Below are 12,910 nucleotides of genomic sequence, written 5' to 3'. Positions count from 1 at the left end.
CAATAGCCTTGATAGGATACATAAACTAAATACCAGAGGTAATCATAAACTCGTTATCCCTCATCACAGAACAACTACATCCAACCAGTCATTTGCAGTCACGTCGGGATGTCGCCAGGGGAATGAGCTGTCATCCGTTATAACTAATGCACCTACTCCCCCATCATTCAAGTGTGCACTTCATAAATCACCAATTTCACTGCAAACCAACCAGTGAAAGTCGAGCTGTAAATAGATTTCGAGATCCTCCCTTTGTACTTTGGCTGGAGCATCACGCTTTTTATTGGCGTTTGTAAATATAATCACGGAATAGTGTTGTGTTGGTATGCACAATGTGTATGCACATATAATATGTGCATATACATTGTATGTGTGAATGTTGTAGGTATCGTGTTATAGCTAGTAATTGAACTAGGCAACTAATGTATAAGGATGTACAGTGTTAGTCCTAAGATATTGTATGTAATAATTTTATTGCTATTTATGCATAATTTGTGAAGTTTATCTGTGCGCTTAATCTTGCAAATGTGTGACGAGGGGTTAGTTGGTGGCATAAGAGACTCCATGGTCTCCATCTCGCTCCAGAATAAAGACGACTCTATAGGTATCCACAGGTATATGTATCTAATACCCCCCTCGCCCGGAACTAAGTGGGGTCACTCCGCCTTTCCCTTGCTTGCCCCGTCGCTCCCTCGAGTGACTTACCCCTCCCCTCCATCCCGTGCTTCATTTTCCGAAACACTGCTCCCTCTCCCTTAATATATGCATAGCCTTCAAGCGTCATGGCGAGCGTCCCCGGAGAATTCATTCAATGTTTAGTTCATTATCCTTCGTGGAATTCCCTACCCGAAACCTAAAACGAAGTTTATCGCGAGACGCCTCTTGTCCGCAGCCTCCACTCCACTCGGTCCCGCCGACTGAACTATCGCTGCGCTCCGTGCGACCCGTTCTGAACACTGTGAATGAAGCTATTGACGGAATGGAGGTGGAGAAAAGCATGCGAGGCGAGTGCGATCTTTCGTTTCATCTTCCTGGCTTTCATCGGTTCATTTCAGCGGATTTGTGACTCGGCAGAGACACACAACAGAAGGAAGTGGAATGGGGAGGTAGGCAAATGAGGGGTGAAAGAGGGGAAGAGAGGAAGTTTTCAGACGCAATTCGAAGGAGGAGAGGCCGTGAAAAGTAGGGAGAGGGAAGGGGATAAGCTTTGTGTATGACATGAAGGCTGTGAGAAAGTATGAAGAACTGAAGAAGGAATAATATTGGACACAAAACCTTAGTCTGGAGGAACTCCACGCGTGATGTACCTCACCGAAAAATCCGCACGCTTGAATTCATACAACAGTTTCCTACGATTTTGGACGCCTTTTGGGGCCATGGCGCTCATTTGGGTCTTCACTCTATCACTTTCTAAGAAGAAATGATTAAATCGACAGTTAACCGAACTTGATACTATAAAATGCCATGAACTCCCTTGTCCAACATGGAGCCCTGCTCTTTCATATACCGCTGATAATTCTTCTAAAACGGAATTCAGCCAGAAATTGCTTTTATCCTCTGATGTTGACGCAGTATTGCATCAGAAAGAATCACACGTTATTTACTCGGAGTTACCCCAACGGGGTAGGAAATCAGAGTAATGAACATGTTTGCTTATTTCTGCGTTTTTTGGTGAAAATGAGAATACTGTAAAGGGCAAAATATATTTTCTCGATACGCCCTTCAATTGCATTTGGCCGCTGCTGGATCAATACTCACTTCACCATGCGTCTATGTTTCGTGGTTTATTGGCATTGGCCCAAAGGCACTAAATCTGCTTGTTTTCGCATTCTATTCTTCTCTTTGTATTTGTAGCATAAGATTTCAAACTATTCTTATTAATTTTATAATGTAATAACGATGTAAATCAATATGAGAATTTGCCGTTGACAATTTAATATTTCGAACGAATATGATCGATCTTGGAAAAAAGGACGAAATCACTAAAAGTATGTAGGTTATATTCACATATGAATATCGAATCAGATTGTTAATTCTCAAATCCAACGCCCCAAATCTGCGAATAGCTCTCTACTGGATAACCAAAGATGGCCGTAGTTGTTCCTGCCTCTTACACGTGAAAAATCCTGCAGTTAAGTCTTGAGCATTAGTAATTGCAGGAAATTGCAGGAGTAGGTGGTGAGTAGTGACACTTTATTCAGTTTCCCTGTAAACGTAGTTCCCTCAGAAAGAAACAAATAGTCGACACCGATCAGTCGGTCCGTTTCCTCTTCGATTTAGAAATAGAACGTTTTTGTGTCCACGGACACCTTTTTTGCGTCTTTTCTGCCAAGAGTGTAACAATGACAGGATTGCCAAGGCAAAATGTATGGGAAACAATTTAAGTTGAATTTAAGAGTGAATATTTTCTCAAGGACTCTAATGGTGTTCTCGATCACTTATTGAGTGTCAAGTTCGTGTCATGATTTTCTTAAGGATTTCTCTCTCACGTCGATATTTCACCGATTTTCATTGAAAATTCCGTTGCTTTAAGCATACAGCCATATGAAATAAATGCTCAATTGCTTCCTTTGTGTCTTTGTTCTCTTTATGAGATAAAACGGGCGATAGTCAAGCTTACGCAACGTAAACTGCTGGACCTCCACTCTTTCAGGTAATTTCGAGCCAAATGGCCGCGGTAACTTTTCAACAGGAAGCATGCGTTTTTACTCGTTTTTTACTCGCGTTTATCTGTTTTCTTACTGCATATGTTTGAAATTATTTTCTATTGCCTGTAGTGTATTTTATTATAATTTTTTACTCAGATCAGTTTTAAAATCAAAATTCACATTTACATTCATGTTTTAGAAATTTTTAATCTAGTTATCAATAAAATTAAAAAATTACATTTAAGGAAAATATCGAATCGTAAATTAGTTGAAGAGAACCGGAGATAAATTAATATTTATGCAATTGATCCTGAAAATAACCGAATGCGTTATCCAAAGCATCTGCATGCCTACCAATCAAGTTACTCCGTTTTCCGCAGCCTTTTTATTAATTTAAATCTTTAGTAGTGCTGCAAAAGACAGTAATTCCGTAAATGATAAATTGTAATCCTTATACTTGACACAGGTTATAGATACATTGGGAGTGTCTGAAGTCATGGCGGGTGTTCTATGCCTGATTCTGTTGGTGCCGCTGCTGTTCATATCGTCGGAGGCACAACTCGTTGGTCTGGGAACATGTCCATTGGTCCATCCTGCTCGCAGATCGACAGTGAGAACAGTGAGTACACTTGGTCTCAAAAATTATCTAACTCACCATTGTCAATGGTTTATCCCAAATAAGATATATTAAAATTCAAGTTTCTTCTTTAACAACAAACAGTGAGCTCACATGGACCTTTTAGACACTGCACTACCATACTCCTATTGACAAGCCCCTCAAATTGTAATAATTGATTTTATTTCACTTTAAAATAATTTTTCATCAAATTCCCGACTCAAGGTGAAATGGTTAGGAGCAAACGATTGCTTGGGTTTAGCATTGTCTTACGATAGAATCTACGATAAGATTTTAATAAATGATCATTGCGGGCCAGTGGTAATAATCGTAATTGAAATTGTTCATTCTGCCTGTTTTTTCGGAGGTTTTAGAGTGCGCTTCTCAATGAATACCTAAAATATATATGCCAAATTTCATCCGAGAGACATCAACCTTGTGAGATTTTATCTTTGCCAAAATCCCCGTCATCTCCTAGCCCAATTTCGGTTGAGGAAGGGGAGCACTGGCGGGAGGGTGCGAGGATTGGTCCGAGGTTTATTGTCAACTCGTTGGTTGCTTGGCGGCAACAGAACCTTTGAAGCTTAATGCAGAAATCGATCTCACCATTGGTCACCCTTTCCCTTTAACTTAATCGTAGTTAGATATGTCATGTTGGGCATAGCCATGTGTATTCGCCTCGTAATGAATTGAAAGAAAAGCCTTCGGTTGTTTAACAAAGTTGAATTACTCATAGTTAGAGAGCATACGAAAATAATGATTTTTTCACGGCATACATTATTATGGGTCGTGAGAAAATGAATTTTCGCGAATTAGCTAAAAATTACTATTTCAGTTTTTTAGCATAATATTTAATAAATAGAAAAGTGCGTAAACTTGTTAAGGTACCTGGGTCAGTGTTAGCGGTGAAGCCCTATGAGGAAGAAAGATTAATCAACGGTTCACAAGATCACCAGACGTCATACCATCGCAAGAAAACCATCTAGAACTGACGAGTGTGAGAGGTGTTGTTTCGGAGCTTTATTCTTCAGTGCTGATTGAATTGGATGAAGTTAGAACGGACTGTTGACGAGGAAAGCATTTCATTGGTTGCCCTGATTTTGGACCCGGCCAGTGTGACTCCATATGCAGATCGAGCAAGTGGATCACGCCTCCCTGTGCAATTGATGAGTTGCGATGATTCGGGACGCACGTGTTAAAACCAACGGAAATGGTAGCATGGTACGTTTGGTAGAATTGATGAAAAGATTAAAAGGCATTCAAATACCGGCAGAGTGGAGGGTTGTAGTTTTTGGTCAATACGAAAAAATGGATGTTCGCCTGAGGCAGCAAACATGGCAGTGTATCGAAGTGTATGCCCCCACACTACGGTATGGAATCGAGACTTGAGCAAACACAAATGTCGACTAAATGGAGTCACTATGGGGTGCTTGAGAAAGGTTTGTGGTAAAAATAGGAGAGGGGCGAGTGGGTCATGAAAGGATTTGGATTGGAGGCCCCGGTATGAGGAGACAAGTATGAAAGAACTGGGAAGATGTGGCGCCAACAGATGGAATGGTAGACAGTGAAATCGCAGAACAAATAAATGAAAGACGAGTTAATATTTAAGAGAGGATGGCATGGACCGAGAGAGCCATGGGTAAATGTGGCCGTGCTCGTATGGACCTCGAGCTAGGGAATGTGAGAATTAATGTGACCCGCGGATCTTTGCATCCTTACATTAACGGACGGAAATATGAATACGCCAGATAAGAATGTGTGCAAGGATATGGCAGTATGAAATAAAATAGACACAGGAGAGTACGTTTCCATTCGTATGCAACAATTTGGTGTCTTTTGGCATCACAAATGTCTAGAAAGAACGCCGTACAAAGGCGTGTGTGAAGTACCTCGGTGAAATTAGACATGAACTATTTCATCTCCATTCCCATCTTCGGGAGTTTTATCCCGTCAAATGAAACGGTGGCACGTAACAGTTGCCGAATATCAGAAGCGCAATATATATATATATATATATATATATATATATATATACATACATATATATATATATATATATATACATATATATATATATACATACATATTATATATATATATATATACATACATACATACATATTATATATATATATATATATATAAACAACTTTATTGCTCTTGGACCAAAGTCCCTTGAAGCAGAATACATGTTACATGAGGTTGTGAAACCAATGGAGTGAAACAGGTTTACATAATGCATAGAATAAGGTAATTAAACCAGTCACAAAACACAATTTAACATCAGTTGAACGAAACATATAGTACAATACATACATCTATATATAAAGAACAATAGTTATAATTACCATAGCGTAAATATTTACCCTGGTAGAGCAGTAATAAGGTCATTTTGGTAGTGTGGTAGACAGATATTCAAACATGTTCCTGTTGGAATGAGATGTGTTCCTGGATAATTTTACTTTATTAGGCAAAGAGTTCCATAGTTTACAGGATGAAATACTGAATGACTTCTCATATATAGCCGTACGGTATAAGGGAAGATGGAATGTCTTTGTAATGCGGGTTGATCTCTTTGTTGTAAATGGATTTAATGTAAAATTTTCATATAAATATGAAGGGCTTTTAGAATTCAGAACTTTAAATAATTGTGAGGCCTTTTGAAGCATTCTCCTCTGTTCGAGTTTTAGCCAATTCAACATTTTGTAGTAAGGAGTTACACGTTCATTAAAACGCATATTAAAGATGAATCGCAGTCAAGAATTTTGGAGCCTTTGTAATTTTTTACTTAGCTCCTTGTTCACATCAGCGTAGACAACTGAGCAATAGTCGAAATGTGGTAATACTAACGTTTGAACAAGCTTCTGGCGTAATGTCATTGGGATTAGGTGTCTGAAATGCTTCATTGTGTAAAGAGTTTAGTGAACTTTATTAGAAATGGCATTTACTTGCTCGCGCCAGGTTAAGGTGCTGCTTAGATAAACTCCTAGGCTTTTCACTGTATTTGAGTAGTCAATTTGAATATTTAAAACACTTATTATAGGGAGATCACTTGTGAGCAGCATATGTACACTGGCGGTGCTTCCAAAGATTATCGACTTGGTCTTTTTGGGATTTAGATTTAGCCGATTTTCAGTCAGCCATTCACAGATGAGTTGGACATTGGTTGGATATTTCATCCTGTAAACTATGGAACTCTTTGCCTAATAAAGTAAAATTATCCAGGACCACATCCCAATTCAACAGGAACATGTTTGAATATCTGTTGACCTCGTTGACCAAGTCGATGGTATGGTTAAATTCAGAGGGGTTGGACTCAAGATATATCTATAGATCGTCAGCATAAAAGTGATGTTTACAATGAGTTATTATGGTAGCTAGTTCTATAGTTCAATATAGAGCCTTTTAATAGCATTATTATATTATCTCTACCCGCAGATCCAAGGGAAATGGTACGAGCAGATGAAGTTCATCTCTCCGAGGGAGATCCGCTACAACTGCGTTATCTACACGTTCGGGAAACGCGCCCGGCCCGTACTCACGTCCAGCAGCGGCGATAGCGATCACCACCACCACCGCCCCGGCGGCAGCAGCAGCAGTGGCCACCGCCCAGGGAGCAGCAGCAGTGGCAACCGCCCCAGCAGCAGCTACAACCACAACAGCAATCGCCCCAGCAACAGCCATCGCCCCAGCAACAGTAATCGCCCCACCAACAGCAATGGCCCCAGCAACAGCTATAACCCCAACAACAGTGATCGCCCCAGCAACAGTGATCGCCCCAGCAACAGCCATCGCCCCAGCAACAGCAATGGCCCCAGCAACAGCTATAACCCCAACAACAGTGATCGCCCCAGCAACAGTGATCGCCCCAGCAACAGCCATCGCCCCAGCAACAGCCATCGCCCCAGCAGCAGCCATCGCCCCAGCAACAGCCATCGCCCCAGCAGCAGCCACCATAACCATAAACCTCACGATGACCCCGATCCAATTCCAGGAAGCCCTGACAAGCCAGGAGAGAATCCGGTAGACACACCAGGAGAGATTTTGGACGACCCCGACATGCCAGGAGAGGGTACGGACGACCCCGATATGCCAGGAGATGGTATGGACAACCCCGATATGCCAGGAGATGGTACGGACGACCCCGATATGCCAGGAGAAGATATGGACGACCCTGATATGCCAGGAGATGGTATGGACGACCCTGATATGCCAGGCAATGGTATGGACGACCTCGACGAGCAACATGAGAGTATGGACGACCGAGAACGTTATTATGACGATTTCGAAGACTTTGATGGACGATCCATGGATTCAGAGAAACAGGGAGCAAGCCTGTCCGTGGTTGGGCCCACTCGACCAACATCCATCACTGGAGTGCATAAATTGTAAGTGTTTCCCTCTGGTTGGCATCCTATCTCGGGAATCGACGTTTTATTAAGGAGTCCATCATTGCTGAGTATGTCGAAATTTCCCATCTATCAAAGATGAATTGTTAAGTTCCAAAGGAACTCTCTTTTTCCGAGGAAAAGTGTCTCAATTTTCTGTAGTCTTTCATACGAGATATTGTCCAACTGTAGATCTTGATTTTTCTCGTAAGAAGAACCGGGTTCCTTCCAAATCATCTTTTTCTCCTCTCATCTCCAGTGTGCATCCTCGTCTCTCCTTATCACTGCATTTGATCTTCTACGTCTGCAAACATTTTTTATTTCTTCATAGACATTAAAGAAACGCTCATGGACCGTGAATTTTTTATTGTTGATTTTCATTTATATTGATAGAAAGGGTGAGGTTCATATATTGGCACTTATCAAAAACAAAGTATATTGAATTCAATAATTGTCACATAAACTACCTGCATACTCGCGAATTTCTGGAATGTAAGTCTTTCGATGAACGTTTACGGTATATTTATCGGGATTTGCGATAAAATTGCGTAGATGACTTGGTACAGATTAGAAACGCTACGTCGCCTTACTATTTATTGCATATCAATTCCTATGCACAGATAATATATTATGTTAGCTGGACTACTAAACAGTAAGAAATGCAATAAAAACATACAGTGATACTGCGTGTTTCAATTTTGATCATGGGGGATAAGAATAGTGCGGTGGCTTTTAATGGCTCCTCTCCCACATACGATTGGTTCGGATCACGAGGGTACCAGTAATTTTCAGTGCCATCCCGATCCCTATTTGGGATGGTAAGTGGAGAACACTTAAAGCACGCCATCCATCTGAATGAATGAAAAGACGAATTTCCCTGAAGCAATGGACCATTAAGCTGTGGAATCCTCGTCGGCTTATGCCGACGCGGGCTTTTTTTTCAGCCTTCCTTTAGTCCTCTGCCGAATTGCCACCTTCTATAAGCACATGATCAACGAATTTGGAAGTTTCCTGCGTAGTTTTATTACATGGTAACTTTACCTGGCGCATCACATCTATGCAGTGATTTGAAATCTGAGAATTAATAACAACATTATTATAAGATTCAGCAGTAGTGCAGCATCAGTTTCGGCTATATTATAACAATAGCGATGCTTCGCAAATTAAAAATCAACGATCTATGTTTTATTATTTTCGAAGGTTGCTGATTCAGTTTCAAATCATTAAGGAAATATTTGATTGTATTCATCGTTCGAAATAATACATCATGATAACTGGCATTAGTTTTTAAGTTCTATGAGGCAAGTTATGAAAATAATCGACCATTATGGCACATCTTACAAGTCAATGGTTCTTTTTTAATTGCTCTTTCATGGTTGATTCAGAATTAATGAATTTAGTTAACTACGAGGATAGGCTGAAAACTAATGCACACATGCTTGTAGAGGACGAACAAAAACAAATAGCAAGATTGTACAAAAAAACATTAAAGTGCAATTCTTAAGTTTCATAACCATACATTTATTTTTTAACATAGGCGCCTTTAAGGCTAAATATTTCTCCCAACGCGTGCCAAGTTTTTTCATTCGGTCGCTGAAAAACTCTTCCGACTTTTCTCGAATCCAGGACTTGACAGCTGCCTTCGCCTCGTCGTCCGAGGTGTAATGATTACCCTTGAGGTGTTTCTTGAGTTGAGGAAAAAAATAAAAATCGCAAGGCGAGAAATCGGGGTAATAAAGAGTGTGTGGAATCAGTTCCAATTTCAGGTTTCGCAGAGCCTCTCCAATTGCCCGCGCGATGTGTGTGGACGAGCGTTGTCATGTTGCAAGATTATTGGCGCCAGGCTGCCTTTTTACACGACAAACTCGACGTCGGAGGTGTTTTAGAGTCTGTATGAGAGTGAATAGAGTATATTCTGAGACGAATTCACCGTGTCCCCTCCTTTCAGAAAATCGGTCACATAAACTCGGTGAGCATCCCAAAACACATCCGCTGATGTTTCATCAACAATTATGGCTTTTCCAGGCCCGCAACCTGGATATGTTACTACCCATAGATTTACTGAAGACCTATAAACAGCATCATCCCCATAAACAGCCTTTAAATGACGATGAATCTCAGTGCGATTCACTTTTTCAGCAGTTAACAGTTCGATAAGAGCACGCTGTTTAACTCGCGTTGACGTAGCACCAGAGCACGTCTCTAAACTTCCGCTTCTCGAAATACACAGGGTGAATGAAACGACCTCAAACATGCGCATATATATTGAGGTGGAATGTTACTTCCACGTGCCACCAGGAGTGCGTTAGAGGGTAATTTTTATTAGTGGTCTACAAACATGTTTGCATTAGTATTCAGTCTACCCTCGTATCTAGAAGTGAGCCATATTATCAACTAATCACGGAGTTCCTACGCAGAAAAAACGCAGGGTCGAATTAACAATTGGAATTATTTTGATGAATTTCTGATAGATCACTTAATATTAGAGTGCATGTGGGAATCTTCCTTTTGGATCCAGAGAGCTATTCCCGAGGGATAATATTCCAGCCTTGAAAACAGCACTGATTTCCTCTGTCATATAATAGAGCAAATAACCATGGATAATAACAAATAATAAAGTGAAATTAACACCAATTTGTCTAGCGGCCTTGACAAGCTCAACTTTTAACTTCAATTTGCATATTCCCCATTTATAATAATATTGATATTACGGTACAGAAGAAACATTTAGAAATACGCGTACGTATCTGTGTAAGTAAGTAATTCTTATGTTGTGTCTCAGTGCCCATTTCAAAATATAACTTGCATTTTTGGTGTCATCAAAAGCCGTAAGAGTAGTTTATAGTGCGAGTAGGTAACGATATGATTCACTATTCACTTTCACTATGCGGCATACGTACGGCTTGTGGGATACAGATTTCGGTGAAGTAATAAGAATTACCTTCTGGTATGAAGCAGCATTAGTATCTGCAATATCTGCGTATCTGCAATATGCAAGTGTCTTCCATAAATAGCACCTTTGCGTTTTCGGAATAGTTCAACTATTAATAAGTTTGCCGAATTGATACGATTCTGGAAATGAACTTGGGGTAGATGTTATTTTCACGTGGTCATACAAGGGATGAAAGACCCTTTTAAAAAATATGTAATGTTTAAGAAAAGCCGTATCAGTCAAACGAAAAAAATCTGTTTTTGAATCAATTGATAACTTTTTATCGTATGGGTGTTATGCCATCGCATTAGCCTTGAATATTCTCTGAATATAATAAGGCATAACTTGTCATTAGTCAAAGGATATTGGATATTTAAAAAAATTCAAATGGCCAAAAATTATTCGGAGTGACTTTAGACTTGCGTGAAAGTGGGGGTGGAATTTCAGTACTTTTGGAACGATATGGTGTTCAAGAATTATGCACTCAAATAATAATTACATGAGAGCGATAAACCTGGCATTCCGGACACAAAAAAATAGTTTGAAAAATATTAGTATACTTTTTAAAACTTGTTTGCTTGTATTGTTTACCAGTTTAAACTATATGTTTGAAATATTCTCTTACAGCAGCGGGAAGGTCACCACCTTGCATGGGATTTTTGCATTCGCCCGCAACAGCTATTCGATTATAAGTGTGGACTACCCTTATTTGAGTAAGTACCATATTTTAGAATTGCATTTGATATAGTTTCACTTTTTCCGATGTGAAACAGGAATTATTCCTCGTTATCTATTTCATAAATGGGAAGTTAAATTTACCAACACGTAAACAAGCATGTCATGCTATGCCCTTAATTTGGAAATGCCCATTTATGTCAACTCATTCTTCCTACGCAAAAAACCAACCCAAACTTTTTCCTACCATTGATATAATATTCAGCTTCAAAATTAGAATTCTTCGATCGCTTTTCTAACCTTATTGGCATTCAGATTTTCCTTCATGTGACTATCAAGAAATGATACGTGTAATCAAAGAGGGATATGAAAAAGATAAGATCGGGGTAGAGGGTAGAGAAATTGGTGACGCCCTTTGGTGGAATAGCAAAGGTTTTCACTCTACCCTCGTCATGATGGAACTCCACCTATTTAAACCTGATACTGCTATGTTTAAGATAAGACAATTGATTTGATTAGAAATTTGATTCAGTCAATTTTTTGGGCTTAAAATTACTAAAGATATTTTCTATTCGTAGGCATAATTAAACTGCAGGATTTGGCAATAAAAAATATACGAGTAATATTTGGATTCTGTACAAGTGTCTCTTAAAATGTAAATCTTTCGTACGGTCAGTATAAAACATCTTCAAATGTTTTACGGTGACGGTACCAAAAATCTTGGTCAAAAATCAGCAGCATGGTTGGAATTTTTGTATGATTTACCTCATGTGAACGTTTTTCTTGTTTCACAGAATTCTTCCCCAACAACTTCATCAACATTGGGTTCGAACGCAAGAAATGGGTCGTACTGTATTCGTGCAGCAACTATGGATTTTTCCACATAAGTGAGTATCTATTTTCCATTATTTCAAGCCATAATTTGTTTTTGGAGGTGGTGTACCGTTGAAGGCAATCATTACATAAATTATAGCCGCATATGAATTTACTGTTTTGGCGTTTATTAAAGTCCACCCCTTTTAAAATTCTAGTGCTTAGAGCTCACCCCCCACACAATATGCGGTTGCAATGAAACCTGCAACCTTCTCACCAAGGAAATAAAATCTACCAGCCTTAAAGACGAAGTGCTAACCGCACGCGCAGCGCATCGACCCCCGGTCTCCGGGGCCGGAGGGACTAGCATTATCAGATCGCATTTACAATAATAATAGTCCAGAACGGAAATCATGGCCATATAAAAATAATAAACATTCCATTTCGATGGGGAGTAACATTTCTTTAATCGTTCACGATTGCATTGCATTGCACGCAACAATTGACATTGAAAGCTAAATGAAAATTAAAGTTAGTGGCTGAACTTAGCTGTATTTGCACTGTCACATAATTCCAAATAAACAGTAACATTGAAAATAAAGAATCACGCCACTTCTCCCGCTTGATCACTATGATTAAAACTCTGCTCTTAATGTTGCTAACCGGTCAAGTTTCAGTATGCATGAACGTCTGGCTCGAATTGCGTTCTACATCTCCACACACGTGGTCAACGTGATCCAGATATATTCATTGGTTATGAAGAATGTTTTCCCAACATATGCATGTCCACAGTGGTCAACTGGCCTTTAAAAAACACCTGAGATATTTCGGAATCATT

At 39.7% G+C, this 12,910-nt stretch overlaps 1 protein-coding gene across 1 annotated transcript; it reads right to left on the bottom strand.

Annotated features, from left to right (window-relative positions):
• Positions 1-5,415: 5,415 nt before the first annotated feature.
• Positions 5,416-7,221, bottom strand: LOC139687507 (mRNA decay activator protein ZFP36L3-like). The gene is made up of 2 exons (XM_071584696.1): positions 6,807-7,221; positions 5,416-5,438 (listed from the first exon to the last, which is right to left on the bottom strand). Exons 1-2 carry the CDS (start codon positions 7,219-7,221, stop codon positions 5,416-5,418), a joined length of 438 nt encoding a protein of 145 aa, XP_071440797.1.
• Positions 7,222-12,910: the final 5,689 nt, after the last annotated feature.

This window comes from Hetaerina americana, unplaced genomic scaffold (assembly GCF_022747635.1).
Source record: "Hetaerina americana unplaced genomic scaffold, ioHetAmer1.1.p SCAF_2, whole genome shotgun sequence".
NCBI lineage: Eukaryota > Metazoa > Arthropoda > Insecta > Odonata > Calopterygidae > Hetaerina > Hetaerina americana.
The sequence above is the reverse complement of the archived record's forward strand: the minus strand, read 5'-3'. Positions and strand labels throughout refer to the sequence as shown.